General features: G+C 33.7%; 1 protein-coding gene across 4 annotated transcripts in view; it reads left to right on the forward strand.

Moving 5' to 3' along the window:
* LOC109076428 (MAM domain-containing glycosylphosphatidylinositol anchor protein 2-like) overlaps positions 1-17,957 on the forward strand; it is a 156,156-nt gene that overhangs the window by 46,974 nt on the left and 91,225 nt on the right. For all 4 annotated transcript variants that reach the window (XM_042746467.1, XM_042746469.1, XM_042746468.1 and 1 more), the window contains exon 3: positions 15,818-15,992. In XM_042746467.1, the coding sequence (XP_042602401.1) occupies positions 15,818-15,992 (175 nt within the window). The remainder of the gene's footprint in view (positions 1-15,817; positions 15,993-17,957) is intronic.

Below are 17,957 nucleotides of genomic sequence, written 5' to 3' on the forward strand. Positions count from 1 at the left end.
TTGATAAAACTGCTTGTGATTAATATCTCATTAACGTTGCATTTAAGCAATTCAGTATTCACAATCAGTAAATTAGCTATACAAACACTAGAGGGAGTTTATTTACTGCTAATGATACATATATGTTTAAAGAAATATTGGATGAACACGTTTTTTTATGAAACTGCCTTATGTGCAGTTGAGATGTATTAAAACATATCGTTTTTTTATGTGTGATTATTATATCTATATTTAAATATAACAGTTTGGGTTCTGTTGTTAATTTTATTCTCTAAGATTATAGTAATGTTTACAGCATAAATTGGGAGAGATTTCTTTCTTCTTAAGAAAACTAAACTGTTGGTATCGGCTGATGTCTTTCTGAATAATCGGTTATCGGTATCGTTGGAGAAATTTTGTAACGGTGCCTCCCTAATGACCATCATTACTGAGACCCTTTGTGTGTTGCTTCTAAGAAAAATTTAAAAGCATTTAAAAACTTGCATTCTTCTTCAGATACGGATGATTGATTAATAAAATGTGTTTGCTTGAGGCATATGTTTACTTTGTGTAAATGATGTGTCATGAGAAGAGCTGAATGAGGCATGATGCTGTATGTGTTGTCATGAACATGCAGGAACTTTCATGGTCACCTGATTAGTTTGTTTGTTTGGTTGGTTGGCTATAATGTGTTTTGTGAACATAACCCATTCAGTTTTAGCTTTTATTTTGGTTTTTGGTGATTTATTTTGTATTTGGAATTTTTATTTTGAATGTGTGAGGTTTCTGGTGTCAGTTGCTTTAAGATATGTTAGCTGAACAAAAACAGGCACCATTGCAAACTGGTGTATGTTATCATGTTATTTTAAGGCAAGACACTACAGGTAAATAGGGTAAATAATAATAATAAAAAACAAACAAACAATAGATATTATCAGTTCGTATTTTTCCAAATTCATTAATTTCAGTACATTAAGACAAATGTTAAGACAGTTTTTTTTTTTTTTTTCTCGGAAATGTTATGTTTTCATAGTGCAAATGAGACATTATCTAAATATTAATGCATTTATTTGCATACATTTCTGAACAGAAATCTGAACATTGGTTCGAAATTCTTGATATATTTTGTTGACAAGGTTTTTCCAGGAGGGATTTTGGATTTCTTTTTCTATCACACATAAATCAGAAAATACTGTCAACAGGCAGAAAAAATAAGTTTTCACCTGAAATGTCGAATAAAACCTGGTGAATGATAAATGAACAAACCCCTCAGTAAAAATCTTCAGACTACAGAGAGGAATAAAACTAAGTTTCGGTGTATGTAAGAGCTGCTGAAGTGGAGCATTAAGATATGCATTAAAATTTAAATCTACAGATGTAAATATATAAAATGTAATAAAACAAATGCTTAAATTAGTATTTTGTATGTTTTTCCCCCACTAGATCATTGGTTTAAATTCTTGTTTGATTTTGTTGACAAATTAGAGTTAAAGGTTTTTACAGAGGGGATATTGTATTTCTTTCTTTTTTTTTTTTCGCTCAATAAATCAGAAAATACTGTCAACAGAGAGAAAACAGATATAGTTTCACCATGTTTTTAGGAGTAAAATGTTATATAAATCTATACAGGTTATGATGTTATATATATGTTTAGGGTGTATGAAAAAAATTATTATTTTGGAGAGGTAGGTTTTACCGTTCACTACATTTTTGTTACTCATCTAATTATTCACCTAGCAGCAGCACATTCACATGAATAGTTTAATTTTGCACTGAAAAATAAAAGTGATAGTCATATTGTTATCCTTACATTGATGTATTTTTTGTTTTGAATAGATCATGAAGTATATGTCAGTTCCTCTAGTAAAATATTTAATTGTATTTGAAGTCTCCATCAGTATTCATAAAGTAAATATACAAATTGTTTTTAAAAAGATATTTATTAAAACTCTTTATTTAATTAGTTCAATTTAATTAGTTCCAATGAACTGATATGCATTGATAAATAAATCTAACACGTCCCTAAAGTCTAAGGGAATTGAGGTACAGTGAACTTTTTGAGATTAAGTATTTGAATTGCATGTATTGCAGCTGAAATGATTCGCTGATCATCATGGATCACTGAAATCAGACTCTAAATGTGTCTAAAGTTCAGCATGCTGTCATGAATCTCTGGAGTTTAGACGTGAGGGAATATGATGGTGTGAATGTCTGTAATCCGCTCAACTGCGGTGGGTTTGTTCCTCACATACAGTTTTTCCCAGCTGAATATGACCACACAACCAAACGGATAAATGCCACTAACCCAGAATAAATCCATTCGCGGGGCCAGATCAAGTGGAAGGGCTTTCTTTGGCTCATTTGACAGATCTGATGCGATGTTGGACAGCGGAGGAAATTTATACCGCTGCATTCCAGCATTCAGACTCAAGACATTCTTAATGTCTATGATGAAAGTATTTCTACTATTTTGAATCATTTTGCTCCTTTAAATCTAGACAGGTCCCTTCCTCGCGCACTTATCCTTGGTTCAACACTGACCTTAGGGCAATGAAAACCAAGGGCCGGATGGCTGGAAAGGCTTTTTAAGAAAACTGTCCTTATTTTCACTCCTTGGCATATACTGAACACGTTAAGTAGTACAGGAATGCTCTTAATGCAGCTCGATCATCTTATTTCTCTACTTACTTCATTAATGAGTCCAAAAACAGGCCTAGAACATTATTAACTACGATTAGAAAGTTAACTCAGCCTCCTGCACAGTCTCTAGAGGGCTCTGATCAAATCTGTGATGCTTTCCTGCACTTTTTTCAGAGTAAAACATCTCATACCTGTCAATGTGATTGCTCTGTTTCTGTTACTGAACTTCTCTCACTATGCCATGCTCATAGCTTCACTAGCTTTGACTCTATTGTCCCCACAGTGGTTGATTAGATAATCAGGCTGTCTAATTCCTCTACTAGTCTTCTTGATCCTGCACTACTTCTATACTGAAGAATTGCTTGCCTGCTTTGTCACTACCCATCACTAACTTCATTAATGTCAATGTCATCTAGAACTGTACCATCAAAGCTTAAGATTGCTGCTGTCACACCAGTTCTTAAAAAGCATGGTCTCGAGCCTTCTTTCCTAAGTAGCTATAGGCCTATTTTGAACTTATCTTATCTCTCTAAGATATTAGAAAAAGTTGTTGCCTCCCAGTTACAAGCCTTCTTAACAGCACACAACCTCTACGAGCCCTTCCAGTCTGGCTTTCGTCCATTACAGTACTGAAACAGCCCTGGTTAAGGTTCTTAACGGTCTTCTCTTAGCTTCTGATTCTGGTGCTCTCAGCACTCTCCTTCTGTTAGACCTCAGCTCAGCTTTTGACACTGTTTGTCATGAGATACTCCTCTCACGGCTTTCAGCAATTGGAATTACTGGCACAGCTCTTGAATTGTTTCCCTCTTATTTGACCGGGAGGCAACAATTTGTTAAATACCAGAAACACAAGTCGTCTACCAAATCCGTCAGTTCTGGTGTACCTCAAGGTTCTGTTTCGGGACCTCTCCTCTTTACCATTTATATGCTACCAATTGGACAAATAATAAAATGCTGTGGGTTTAACTTGCACTGTTACGCAGATGGCATTCAAATTTATTTTAGTGAACTTTCCACCTCAGTGTTTCCTCCGCCTGTGTTAACAAATTGCATCAAGGAACTCAAGCTTTGGCTGGAGGCAAATTACCTTAAATTTAACTCTGATTAAACTGATGAAATTCTGAATGGCTCTAAAGCTGTTGTATTTAAGCTGTCTGGTCAACTGATGGATCTGGATGTTGATCTGATTATGCCCTCCACTAAAGTTTGTAATCTTGGTGTTCTCATTGATTCCACTCTTTCATTCAATGATCACATTGTTAAAGTAGTAAATAGAGCTTTTTTTCCACCTACGTAATATCTCTCGTATTCAATCCTTTCTCAGTCAGCAGGATGCTGAAACTGTTACACATGCCTTCGTCACATCTCAACTAGACTACTGTAATTCACTTCTTTATGGCCTGCCAGCCAATAATATCAAACGACTACAATATGTTCAAAACTCTGCAGCTTGCTTGATTACCCACTCAAAAAAGAGTGATCGCCAATCCTCTATAACCTTCATTGGCTTCCGGTTTCCTTGCGCATTAACTACAAGATACTAATTCTCACTTATAAAGCTCTCCATAACTTTGGTCCTGCGTATTTTTCTGACTTACTCCTGTCTTATGTTCCCGCCTGCTCGTTGCGATCTTCTAGTGAGGGATTGTTAGTCACCCCTAAGTATCGTCTGGTGACTATAGGAGCTAGGGCTTTCAGTGTTGTGGCTCCCAGATTGTGGAATGCTCTTCACCAAAACATCTGTCAAGCATCCTCCCTTCTCTCCTTCAAAAACCTCTTAAAAACACATTTTTTCTCTGAGTATTACTCTTCAGTTCTCAGTCTGTAATTTGTACCCTGTTATGGATGTTTATCTACACACTCTCTGTATCTGTAATCTAACTTTTTAAGTGGTCTCTTGGTATGAGTTCTGTCTTCTGGTATTGATGTTTATTTGTTTCTGTTCCTTAAACCTGACTTGTGTGACCATAGGTGTTTGAAAGGCGCTATATAAATACAAATTATTATTATTTTATTATTATTATTATTATTATTATTAAGATTAGACCATTACACATACAGAATTCTAGAATTATAATAAAGAGTTATTTTAAGGGTTCTGCATACGTCCCTGCTTATTATAATGCAATGTTTATGCAACATTTTGTGTTGTTTTGCTTTAAAAACAAACCATGCATTTGGGCTCCTGATTGATTGATTGATTTGATTTGATTTGATTTGATTTGATTTGATTTGATTTGATTTGATTTGATTTGATTTGATTTGATTCATTAATTCATTCATTCCATACATGCAAAGACATGCAAGTTCAGTTAAACAAAAAATAAAATCGGATGCAAAAGTTTTACACAACAATCCTGACATATAATTAAAAACAAAGGTCTAAAATAAAGTTTATGCTGATACCTAGAGAATTTTAGTGTCCGTTAATATTTACTTATTTAAATTGTATTTTTTATGATTAAGTCATTTTTGGCCAACTGACAAATAAATGATCCTGCAATTTTTTTCCTCGCTTGTCTGTCTGTGAAATGCTGCATCATAAGACAGCTGAAATGCGCTGTAATTCAACTGCTCATTCAGTATTTAGACACACAAACTCTGTGTTCTGTGGCAGTTCCTGAAATGCTGGCAGCAAACGAGCAGGTTTTATTTATCACTGAGCGAGTTTGTCTGTGGTGGCTGTGAGTTCTGGACGTCTGTGACAGCAGCAGCTCAGAGTCTCAGGGATGATTATGCCATTTGATATTAAGAGGTTTAAAACATGAAATGATAAACATCTGTCAAATCATGTGCTGAACAGCTGCTCTTCAACCAGAAAGTGTTCAAGAGGTCAAATCTTGGAGCATTTATTCTCCCATGTCCACATTGTTTGTTTGTTCATATTTAATATTTATTATTATTATTATTTAGATCACGTTTTCACTTTATTTGAACCTTAATTAAAAATCAAACAGGTTGTGATTTTTTAAAGATCAAGATAATTATACTAAAAAACTGATAATATTAAAATGTAGGTCAAAGTTCTAAAAAACTATTTTTTTATTTAATTATTTTTTTTTTAAGTTGCATGAGTTGAGTTCGAGAAAATACATATAGTAAAATAGATATTTACTGTTACAGTATTTTTTATATATAAACTATTTTATAACTAACTATTTTCAGTTTTCCATTTTTTTATTTTAGGTTTTAATAATTTTGTGATTTGCTTTTGTCATTTTTATTATTTTTCAATTCTGATTTTATTTTGTATACATTTTATTAATTTTAGAACTTCAAACCAAAACTTCTTTTCACTTTCCAATTTCAGATTTGACATCAAATTTTTATAATATACCTTATTTCAGCTATATTTAAATTAACTATTTTCATTAAAACTCCAGGTGCTTCATTTGGTTGAATATATCTTAATCTATTAATATATCTATTGAAATATATTCCTGGAAAATACAGTAATGCACATGCTATAAAACTAAATCATCTGTTATCTGTTTTTTTTTTAATTATTATTATTTTATTTTATTTTTTTAAATTAAGGTACTAAAATCAAGAAAATATGAAGCAAAAATTTGAAGGTCACTGACAGAAAACAACATTGTTTTTTATTTAAATTATTTTTTTTTATAGCATTGCAACAGTTAAGTTGTAGAAGTAGACTTCTAGGAAGAAAAAATACAGTAAAATGTATTATATTTGACTGTTTTTTATTTCTTTTTTATTTTAGTTTTCATTTTAATTCTAGTTCAAGTTGTAATAATTTTCTATAAAATAATTCTACTAAAATATAGAAAATATCAAGCAAAATATTGAGATCTGTGGCTGTCATGTTGATTGTTTTTTATTTCTAACACTAACAGCAACAGTCAAGTTGCAGAAAAGATGAATGTTTCCGTTTTGTACAGTAATTCTGGTGATTTGTGAGCAGCATTCGTCCCATTTGGGTCATTTCTCCAGCTTGATCTTTTACAGAAGTCTCTATTAATTTGGGTTGTGCTTTATTTAGCGGCGGCAGCAGGTTGTTTTGCAGGATCTGATGGACTGGATAAATGAAATGTGATTTGTGGGTGTCCTGGGGATTGACTCTGCCCATTCACCCTAATTAATATTTAATTCCCCTTTGATCAATGTACAGCCCATTAATTTGTGGCGGCGGCAGGTATTGATCCTGATATTTCAGATGAAACAGTAAAGTCTGCTGTGTTCGTGTGACGCTCCGACGCTTCATTAAAATGTGAAAATGAGAGCGCGTGCAGATCAAAGACTCCTGGAGTCTCATTTGAAATCAGATCATTAAGACCGGATCCGGGGTTTGATTTGGATCTACAGGCCGAACCGAGAACTTTCCGTCAGAAGTAGGGATATTGTAGATGTAGGGATTGTTTATCTGAATACTGTATGAGTAGCTCGATCATAACACATGTCAGAGATTTTATGATACAGCATATCACACAGAGACTGACGATGATATAAAGGAAAAAAATCAGGATAATTCATTTGTTAGTGGGCCAGAAATGTTAATGGCAGCTAAAATTCTCCAGTTATTAGAAAAAAGTTTATTTTACACCATTAGTTTTAATTTGAATATTTATATTTTTAAATTTGTTAGGATTGTTTTGGCAAAAAAAAAAAGGTTAATCTATCATAGTATATATATATATATATATATATATATATATATATATATATATATATATATATATATATATATATATATATATATATATATATATATTAGAATTGTAATATTTTATAATTTTTTCTATGTACATATTTATTTAGATCTTTTTCATTTCACTTTGTGTGCATGTCTATATATATATATATATATATACATACATACATAAATGCATTATATTATATATTATAGTACATTATACTATACTACTAGATAGTAGCAAATAAAGTAACATACATTGTGTATGATCCCTCTTATTTTTGTAAAAGAATTAACATTTTGCAGACCACAACTGTATATTTAAAAACATTTTGAAATATATATCATGATTAAAAAAATATTAAAAATAAAAATAAAACAGCATCATGATTCATACTGGAATCATAGTGCATTTTCGATTTTATTTTATTTTATTTTATTTTACTTTACCTGAAATATATTTTGGAATATATGTTGAGGCATGAAGGTTGAAACTAAATATATTTTCTACTTCAAAACAATATTTCATTGATCATCACTATTACAGCATATATTTACATCATAAACTCTACTCCATTCAGGAGCTTCTCCATTGTATTCAAAACTTGAAGTTTTTTATATCATTAGAAACCATAAGAGTTTATTTTTCAGAACATAGTGACTTTTCTCCAAGCCTGGTTTGATCCAGTGCTCATTACAGTGTTAATATGAAGAATAGTGTCACATTTTCTTTTCAGGAGCAACTCTGTGAATGTCTCGCTGAACTAAAGTAATAATTCACCCAAACAGGATCACTCTGTCATCTTCTACTCCTCTGGCTTCTTCTCTTCAGGTTTGATGACATGATGTTCAGATCAGAGTAATTTTTATAATGAATGTGAGTGCAGATTTAGTCTGTTCCACACAGATTGTTACGTGCTTCTTTCATGACGTCCATCATTTTGGAGCTCCTGTTCTCTTCACTGTTCGAAGAGGAGCAGTGTGAACTTTCTGCTTTCTGCAATGTTTCACAGAAAAGAGAAAGTCGTGCAGGTTTGTTTTTTTTTAGGGTTTTTTTTTGATGGAGTGATGGGAATTTTTAGGTGAACTTCCTCTTTAAGTAGTTTGGAAAAATTGTCTCCTGTTGCCGTGTTATTTTGACCTGAGCTTTATGAACACACACACACACACACACACACACACACACACACACACACACACACACACACACACACACACACACACACACACACTCATTTTACATGGTAATGTAACACATGCTCAGTCTAAAACACTGGATATAAAACATGCAGTTTTACAATTTCATAATTCCTTCTTATCACAGTCAAATACCATAAAGATTAATAAAAAGTAATGTATGCCAGACTCAAGTTACAATGCTTGATGTGATCCTCATAGTATTTTATTTTATTTTATTTTATTTTATTTTATTTTATTTTATTTTATTTTATTTTATTTTGGTCATGTTTATCACATTCTTGCTGTGATGGAAGTGCAAATTATGGTTTTGGAGTCAATTCTGATTGATATTTTTTGATATTCTGCCGCTCTGTCCGATATTCTTGTGATCTCATTCCGATCACATATTCCTGCACTGCAGTTTAACATATTTTCATATGGACTCTCAGTAAATGTTCTAGAGTATATGACGCTGTGATATTAGCGGTATTGATGCGGTGGTGAGTCTGACCGCAGCACACTGATGCCGCTGGCCATAAACCGCTTTTAGACACATTTCCTGCACAAGAGCCACGATGCAAAAAGCAAACAAGCAATTAGGCAAAGTGTGGTGTTTGGAGAGCAGTAATTTCAGCAGGTCACGAGAGAGATTTGCTCAGCATGCGTGTGTTGGCATGCATTGACAGAATCATGAGATCGCAAACAGCATCTCAATTAGAGCCTCGGGCATCTATTTGACTCGACGTCAGGACCCTCCATTCCCACTGGACCCTTCATCAGATCCTTCTCTTAAAGAGCTGAAGACACTAACAGTGTGATTGAGACACCTGTTACACACAATGTAAAATAGTTCACCCAAACATGAAAATGTGTTCACCCTCAGTTCATACGAGATGTAGTTGAGTTTGTTTCTTTGTAGAAATGTAGCACTGCATCAGTGTCTCATCAATGGATGCTCTGCAGTGAATGGGTGCCGTCAGAATGAGAGTCCTAACAGCTGATAAAAACATCACAATAATCCACAAGTAATCCACACCACTCCAGTCCATCAGTGAACATCTGGAGAAGACAAAAGATTAAACAAATCCAGCATAAGATGTTTTTAATTAAAATACGAGTTCATAATTCATAATAATGATTCCTACAGTTTGTCTTCTCAAGATGTTAATTGATGGACTGGAGTGGTGTGGATTGGTCAGCAAAAGATATAATGTATCTGAATATTTTCAAAGTTTTTTTTTTTATTATTACTTAAAAAAAATCAAGTATGCATTAAATAATTGATCAAAAGTGCCAGTAAAGACATTTATAATGTTACAAAGATTCTTTTTCAAATAAATGCTGTTCTTTTGAACTTTCTGTTCATCTGTGAATCCTGAAAAATAAAAGGTAATGTATCGTGGTTTAGTGAAAATATTGTGCAGCACAACTGTTTTCGACATTAATAATAATCAGAAATGTTTCTTAAGCATCAAATTATTAGAATGATTTCTGAAGATCATGTGACACTGAAGACTGGAGTAATGATGCTGAAAATTCAGCTGTGCATCACAGGAATCAAATACAGTTTAACAGATATTCACAGAGAAAACAGCTATTCTTTACTCCAACTTTATTTATAAAGCACTTAATAAAACAACTAAGTTGAACAAAGTGCTGTACAGAAACTTCAATTAAAAGAATATAATAGCAAATAATAAAATCATCAATACACAACATACAAGACAGACAAAAAGGGTAACTACAGCGACAATACCTCAGCACTCAGTCCTGATCAAAGGCTAATGAAAAAAAAAAATGTTTTTAACTGCTTCTTAAATTCATTCAGAGTCGATAATTGTTGGAAAGACACTGGCAAACTGTTCCAAAGCCTTGGGGCAGTTACCGAAAATGAACGTTCACCTCTGAACTTTAATTTTGATCGAGGAACATGTAGGAGATTTTGTCCATTAGATCGTAATGATCTCTTTGACTCTTGAACATGAATAAGATCAGCAATGTATGGAGGGGCTATACCATGCAGGGATTTAAAAAACAAAATTAAAATCTTAAAATTAATTAAGGTACTGGTAACCAATACAATGATCTCAAAACAGGACTAATGCAATCATACTTCCGAGTTCCTGTCAGGAGTTTTGCAGCTGAATTTTTAACCATTTGAAATCTCATTTATGTATTTAGCAGACACTTTTATCCAAAGCAACTTACAGTGCATTCAGGCTAATGTTTTTTACCTAACATGTGTTCCCTGGGAATCGAACCCACAACCTTTTGCGCTGCTAACGCAATGCTATACCACAAAAAATAAAAACATGAATAAGCTTCTCCAAGTCTATACGTGCTAAGAAAGGCTTGATCTTACTAATCATTCTTAATTGGTAGAATCTAGCTTTGACAACTTCACTAATTTGAGAGTTGAATTTTAAAGCACTATCACAGATCACACCCAAATTTATTACTTGATGTTTCCTAAAAGGGCTTAATGTTCCCAAGTTAACTCTAGCCGTATCACTCATTTCAGAGGGACCAAATATAATGATCTCTGTTTTTGATTCATTAGGACTCAAAAAGATAACAGACATCCAAGACTTCACCTCATCTACACAGGCCAACAGACACATGAAATGAAGGCACTGCAAGAATCTGGGTTAAAAGACAAATACAACTGAGTGTCATTAGCATAAGAATGAAATGACACACCATATTTATCCAAAATCAATCCTAACGGTTGCATATACAGAGGAAAGAAAAAAGGTGCTAAAATAGAGCCTTGCGGGACACCACAAGAAATGGGTGCCAATGCCGACAAATACGGACTGAAAAACTCCTATTTTGAAAATATGACTGAGATATTCACATAGAAAACAGCTGTTTTAAGTTGTAATAACATCTTACAGTTTTTACTGTATTTTTGAGCAATTAAATGCAGCCTTGGTGGGCAGAAGAGATTTCTTTCAAACAGGCATGTTAAACTCCACAAACATAAAACTTTTCTATGATACTGTAATTAAACACAGGGATAGCTCCATGTGATCTCTAAAGCCACGTGAGCGAGTCTTTGAGTATTTAACACACAACGTTGTGTGTCTGTGTGAAAGCCGGAGCTGGAGAAGACAGACAGACTCTAAATCCTCACTGTCGGTGCTTTGTGATTAATCTGACAGTCATTTCAAACTGAGGTGTCGTCATGAATATGAATCATGTCAGCCATGATCCTTGTGAGAAGATTCAACAAAAATTAGGTTTTTCAGAAAACCAAGCCTAAGGAAAGGCAATAATAAAATAGAATAAAATGAAATAACCTGCTCGTATTTCTGAAATATATACAGGTGCTAAAGGTACTTTAATTTTAATAATATTTTACAATTTGTACAATATTTTTAATCAAATAAATGCAGCCTTGTAACCCCACAGTTATCCATATCTTAATTTTATACAAATATATTGTGTGTGCATTGATTAGTAATAATTTCTATTATCCTGTTTGAATGGAATGGCCATTATTTGTATAATTCTGTTTGGAGTCAAAATGACATGATTCCCCTTTAACTGCAAACCAACAATATAGTATATATTGATGCAGGGATTCCATATAAATGTGAATATATGAGGATGCTGAATCTGCTGAGGCTGCAGGACAGAACCTCTGTGTGTTTTAATGGGGATGAAGGGATGAAGCAATGAACTTATAAAACTCCCACAGTCCCATTCTCAACTCTTATGACATGAGATTTTTCCTCTACCTTGAATCATTGCAACTGTGTGTTTTGAAGGCCTGTTCATTTTCTAATTTTCTCTCAGCAGTTTGACTAGCACCTGTATATATTTCAGAAATATGAGCAGATTTTATTATTATTATTTTATTTATTTTTTTGCCTTTCCTTCGGCTAGGTTTTCTGAAAAAGCTCACTTTTGTTGAATCTTCTCACAAGGATCATGGCTGACACGATTCATATTCATGACGACACCTCAGTTTGAAATGACTGTCAGATTAATCACAAAGCACCGACAGTGAGGATTTAGAGTCTGTCTGTCTTCTCCAGCTCCGGCTTTCACACAGACACACAACGTTGTGTGTTAAATACTCAAAGACTCGCTCACGTGGCTTCAGAGATCACATGGAGCTATCCCTGTGTTTAATTACAGTATCATAGAAAAGTTTTATGGTTGTGGAGTTTAACATGTCTGTTTGAAAGAAATGTCTTCTGCCCTCCAAGGCTGCATTTAATTGCTCAAAAATATAGTAAAAACTGTAAGATGTTATTACAAATTAAAACAGCTGTTTTCTATGTGAATCTCTGTTAAAATGTAATTTATTTCTGTGATGTGCAGCTGTATTTTCAGCATCATTACTCCAGTCTTCAGTGTCACATGATCTTCAGAAATCATTCTAATATGCTGATTTTCTGCTCAAGACAGATTTCTGATTATTATCAATGTTGAAAACAGTTGTGTTGACCAATATTTTTGTGGAAACCATGATGCATTTTATTTTTCAGAATTCACAGATGAATAGAAAGTTCAAAAGAACAGCATTTATTTGAAATATAAATGTTTTGTAACATTTATTTAAACTTTTGATCAATTCTGTGTGTCCTTGATGAATAAAATTATTAATTTCTTTCAAAAAATTAATCTTGCTGATAATGCATTAGAAACATTTTACAGTAATAAATTGCTAGTAAATTTTACAAACAATTACAAAGAAATGGAAAGTAACACATTGAATTAAATGTAACATTTTAAAGTAGAAAATCTGAAATTGCATTTTATATTATATACAGTGTATACAGTATATATATATATATATATATATATATATATATATATATATATATATATATATATATATATATATATATATATATATATATATATTTACACACACACACACACACTGTATATACTTTGTGTGTGTGTGTGTTAGTTGGTTTGATGTATAATATGCTGTTATGTCCATTTCAGGAGCTGTAAACCTCATTCTGCAAAAATACAAGTATCATAAATCTGAATCTATAGCCATAATGTCAGTTTTTATTATTTGGCTCCAGGCTGAAATACTGTGTATCAGTTCACATGAAGATGATCTTATTGCCCCCATAAATGTCTGTCGTCTGTTTAGTGTTTTAAACCAAGATCAGTTATTGATTTTATAGAATAAGATACTCGACAGGTTGTGAACTGCAGTCAGTGTTTCAATGCTTTGTTTGTAAGGTCACTGAATTTAAACAGCGCCTATAAACAAATAGCCTGAGGTTAAATTTATGGCACTAATGAGTTGGGAGGCCCGAATCATACAGACTGACAAAAACAGATCCTCCCTCCCCGTGTCCCGACTTTCCCAAGATCCCTTGACTGGGACACTCAATCCTCATCAGATCCTCCCCTTGGTTCTACAGGAACACTACAGTTAATCTCTGTCTCGACTGGGACACGATGGTGAAATAAAACGAATGTCAGCGTGTGGTATCACCTTGTCACTCTGCATAACATGTGGCGTCTTAGCACTCTAGCTAAATTGACACTGGCATTGTTGAGACGAAATGGCGAGAAGCGGCTCCCAGAGGACTCGTGCTGGCATTTGTTTGACAAAGGAGTGACTGTGACATAGTGCCACACAGCATCTTTACACACATGGCTGTAGAAAAATGCGACTCCAACTGAAAATGTCACATGTGTTGAGGTTCGAGTGCTGGCTGCATTTAAAAAAGAGTGGAATCAAATGGTTTTCAAGACATTCCAATAATACCTTTCTGACAAATCTCACCCTTGCTTGAGAAAGTTGTTGCTTTTGATTGCTAAATGAGTTGCAGATAGTTGGAGAACACTTGTGACTAAAGAAAAAGCACCTAAAGTGTAAACAGCAAGTTTAATTCACAACATGATTCATTGTTTTCAATGTCGGGTTGTTGCAGTTCAAGTCTCAGTGTTTATTGGTGCATCCGCGTTTATTTCAGACCTGCGTTCCAGATTTCTGCAGACTAACAAGCTTTGACTTGCAGAGTTTTGATGCTCAGGCTGATATATCGTCTTGTGTGGGTGGTTTATAGTCACACACTGTCGGGTCGTATAAAGTGATGCACAAAATAGCAAGACACTACAGGAGAACAGGGTACACATTTTAATGAATAGATGTCTCAGTACTTTCCCTAGTTAAATAAACACTGTACAATAAGGCAATTGTTTTGTATTACAGATTTTCTGAAATGTTATGTTTATATATGCAAATGAGTCATTAGCTAATGGAATATGCACTAATTTGCTTTAAATTTACAGAACAGACATCTAAACATTGGTTTAAAATTCTTGTTTGATTTTGTTGATATATTAGAGTAAAAGTTTTTTATAGAAGGGATTTTGGATTTCTCTTTCTATCATTCCATAAATCAGAAAATACCAGAGGCAGACAGAAAAAAAGCTTTTCAGCTATGTTTTTAGAAGGAAAATGTTAAATATATATAAATTTAATGTTATATGAAAAAAACCCTCAGTGAAAATCTTCAGAATACAGAGAGGAATCAAACTCTAAAATTTGGTGTATGTAAGAGCTGCTGAAGTAGGGAAAAAACTTTCAAAAAGTATGCATTGGAATTAAAATCTAGCCTATAGGCGCAAATAGATCGAGTGCAATAAACAAACACTTAAATGTGTATTTTGGATTTTTTTTTCTTTCCAGTAGTTTGAACATTGGTTGAAATTCTTGTTGACATATTAAAGGTTTTTCCAGAGGTGATTCTGAATTTCTCTTTTTATCACTCCATGAATAAGAAAAAAAACGGTCAACAGAAAGAAAAAATACTTTTTCACCATGTTTAATAAAATGTTAAATATATGTCAAACTAATGTTATATGAACAAACCCCTCAGTAAAAACCTTCAGAATATAGAGAGGAATAAAACTGTAAGTTTTGGTGTATGTAAGTGCTGCTGAGGGGGAGAAAAAACTTTTAAAGTTATGTATCGTCATAGAAATCTATAGACGCAAGTAGTTATTGAGTAGTAATATAATAAATTGTTTGTTTTTTTTTTTACTATTCTGTAGGAAGAAGTGTTGTTGTGGAATAATTGGCCAGTTCACAAAGAAAAACAATGATTTTGGCTATAGTGTCTTGACTTTATCTGTGGTGTTTGTTCAGCAAAGCTGAGTTGAAGTCTGTTTCTAAAAGGCCATTTCAGCTGTACTGCGTGAAAGGCCTTCATAGATCTAGATTATTCACATGCATCAGACATGCATCGCTGCTTCTGCACTTGTTCATGCAACATTAACATGCATATATGGTTCCATCAATGCTCCATTAGGCTCTAAATGGTCTGTAATGTGTCAAATGGTATGATTAGAGATTGAAGCAATTTTTTTCTCATGCAGATTCGATGGACCAAGACAGCAGGCAGCGTGTCAGACCGATTCCAGGACTCCAGCGTATTCAATGAAACCCTCCACATCGCAAAGATCCAGAGACATCAGGGCGGACGCTATTACTGCAAGGCTGAGAACGGACTGGGTTCACCGGCCATCAAGTCCATGAGGGTGGATGTCTACTGTGAGTCCAGCTCAGATGTTTCGTCTAAATGTCCTGCAGAGAAATAATAATGGAGTCAATAGTCATCATAAATGAATGTGGAGCAGTTCAGATAATTTGATAAGAAACATTTAAGTTCATATTAAGGTTTCTAACTCTTGATTTGCAGACTTTGGATGATCTGAGCGATTATTAGGTCATTTTTGTAGGATAAACATTTGAGAAGTTATTTGTCTCCATTCACTCTCATTGCAGTAAAGGAGAAACAGTTGATGTTATAGAGATCTCAGTGGTGATTTCTCTTTTCTGTGAGTGGTTTCTTTGTGTGGATTTTTGGTGTAACTGAATCACAGTCAGTGTGACGTGACATACCAACGCTATCTCACAGCAATTCGTACATATTTTACGAGGTGGCTAATTTGCACGAATTTGTACGACCTCACTCGTACGATTTCATACGATTTGTCTAGACCCCAGTGATGGTTAGGTTTAGGGGCGGGGTTAGGTGTAGGTCATTCGTACAAATTCATACGAATGTGCAACTCGTAAAATACGTACGATTTGGCAAAAATCATATGAATTTGTACGACTGTGGTCGTACGAATTCGCAAACTCGTAAAATATGTACAAATTGCCGTGAGATCAGGCTGGACATACAGCCAAGTATGGTGACCCATACTCAGAATTGCTGCTCTGCATTTAACCCATCCAAAGTGCACACACACAGCAGTGAACACAAAAAACCGTGAACACACACCCGGAGCAGTGGGTAGGCGCCCGGGGAGCAGTTGGGGGTTCGGTGCCTTGCTCAAGGGCTCCTCAGTCGTGACTCGAACCCACAACCTTAGGTTTAGGAGTTAAACTCTCTAACCACTATACCACGACTTCCCCACAGTGGCTTCCCCACACCCCAAGGGTGTGAATAACCCTTTTGACTTTGTGTTTTTTATGTAGGCTTTCTTTCTTTCTTAATGGAAAGAATGAGACCAAATGCAGATAAAGGTTCTTTTCTGCCACAGAATAAAAAATAAATAAATTGCAACATTTTATCTCACAATTCTGTTGTTGTTATTATTATTTTTATTTATTTATTTATTTATTTGCAATTCTTGCCAAAAGTCAGAATTGTGTGAAAAAAACAAAAACAAAAAAAAAACAATTTAAGTGAATAAATTCTGAATTGCAATAGTTTCTGAGTGATCTCACATTCCTCTGAATTGAACATATCGCAATTGTGTTTTTATTTGTTTCCGCCACGGAATACAAACTTTGAAAAAAGGTATTCACAACTTTTTACCTCACAATTCTGACTTCTTTTTTTCGTAATTCTAAGTTTATAGTGTATCTCACATTTCAGACTTTTCTTCTCAGAATTGCGAGTTTATATCTTGCAGTTCTAAGTTTATATATTGTAATTCTGAGTTTCTTGCTAAACTAATTTTATATCTCACAATTTAAAAAAAAAGGAAAAGTTTGATATAAAAAGTTGTGAGATATAAACTAAGAATTCCAAAAAAAGTCAGAATTGTGAGTTAGTCACAATTACTTATTATATTATTATTATAATAACATAGTGTTTTTTACACTAACTTTGAGAAATTTTAACCAAAGTGTGCTATAGACTTTTTTATTAAGACCCTAAAGAATCATATCAACTTGTGGAAAATATGCATCCGATGACCCCTTTAAGGATGCATGAAGTTTAAGGACTATATGATTTTGTTATGTTTTTATGATTGTTGACTGTACATTGTGATCACAGTAAGATTTTATGCAGAAGCCAAGACAGACTATGTATATTTGACGACCTTTTATGTCAGACTTTTTTGGCAATGACTGACAGCACTTAAAGCTGAAATTTCAAAAGAGAGAATTGCATTGTTTTTATAATTAAAGATTATAGAGAGAATAAATTTAAAGATTATTTGGACAGAGAGAGGAGGATTAGAACCAAAACCAATGCTAGATTTAAACCTGTGTTTCCCA

This window comes from Cyprinus carpio, chromosome B20 (genome assembly GCF_018340385.1).
Source record: "Cyprinus carpio isolate SPL01 chromosome B20, ASM1834038v1, whole genome shotgun sequence".
Taxonomy (NCBI): domain Eukaryota; kingdom Metazoa; phylum Chordata; class Actinopteri; order Cypriniformes; family Cyprinidae; genus Cyprinus; species Cyprinus carpio.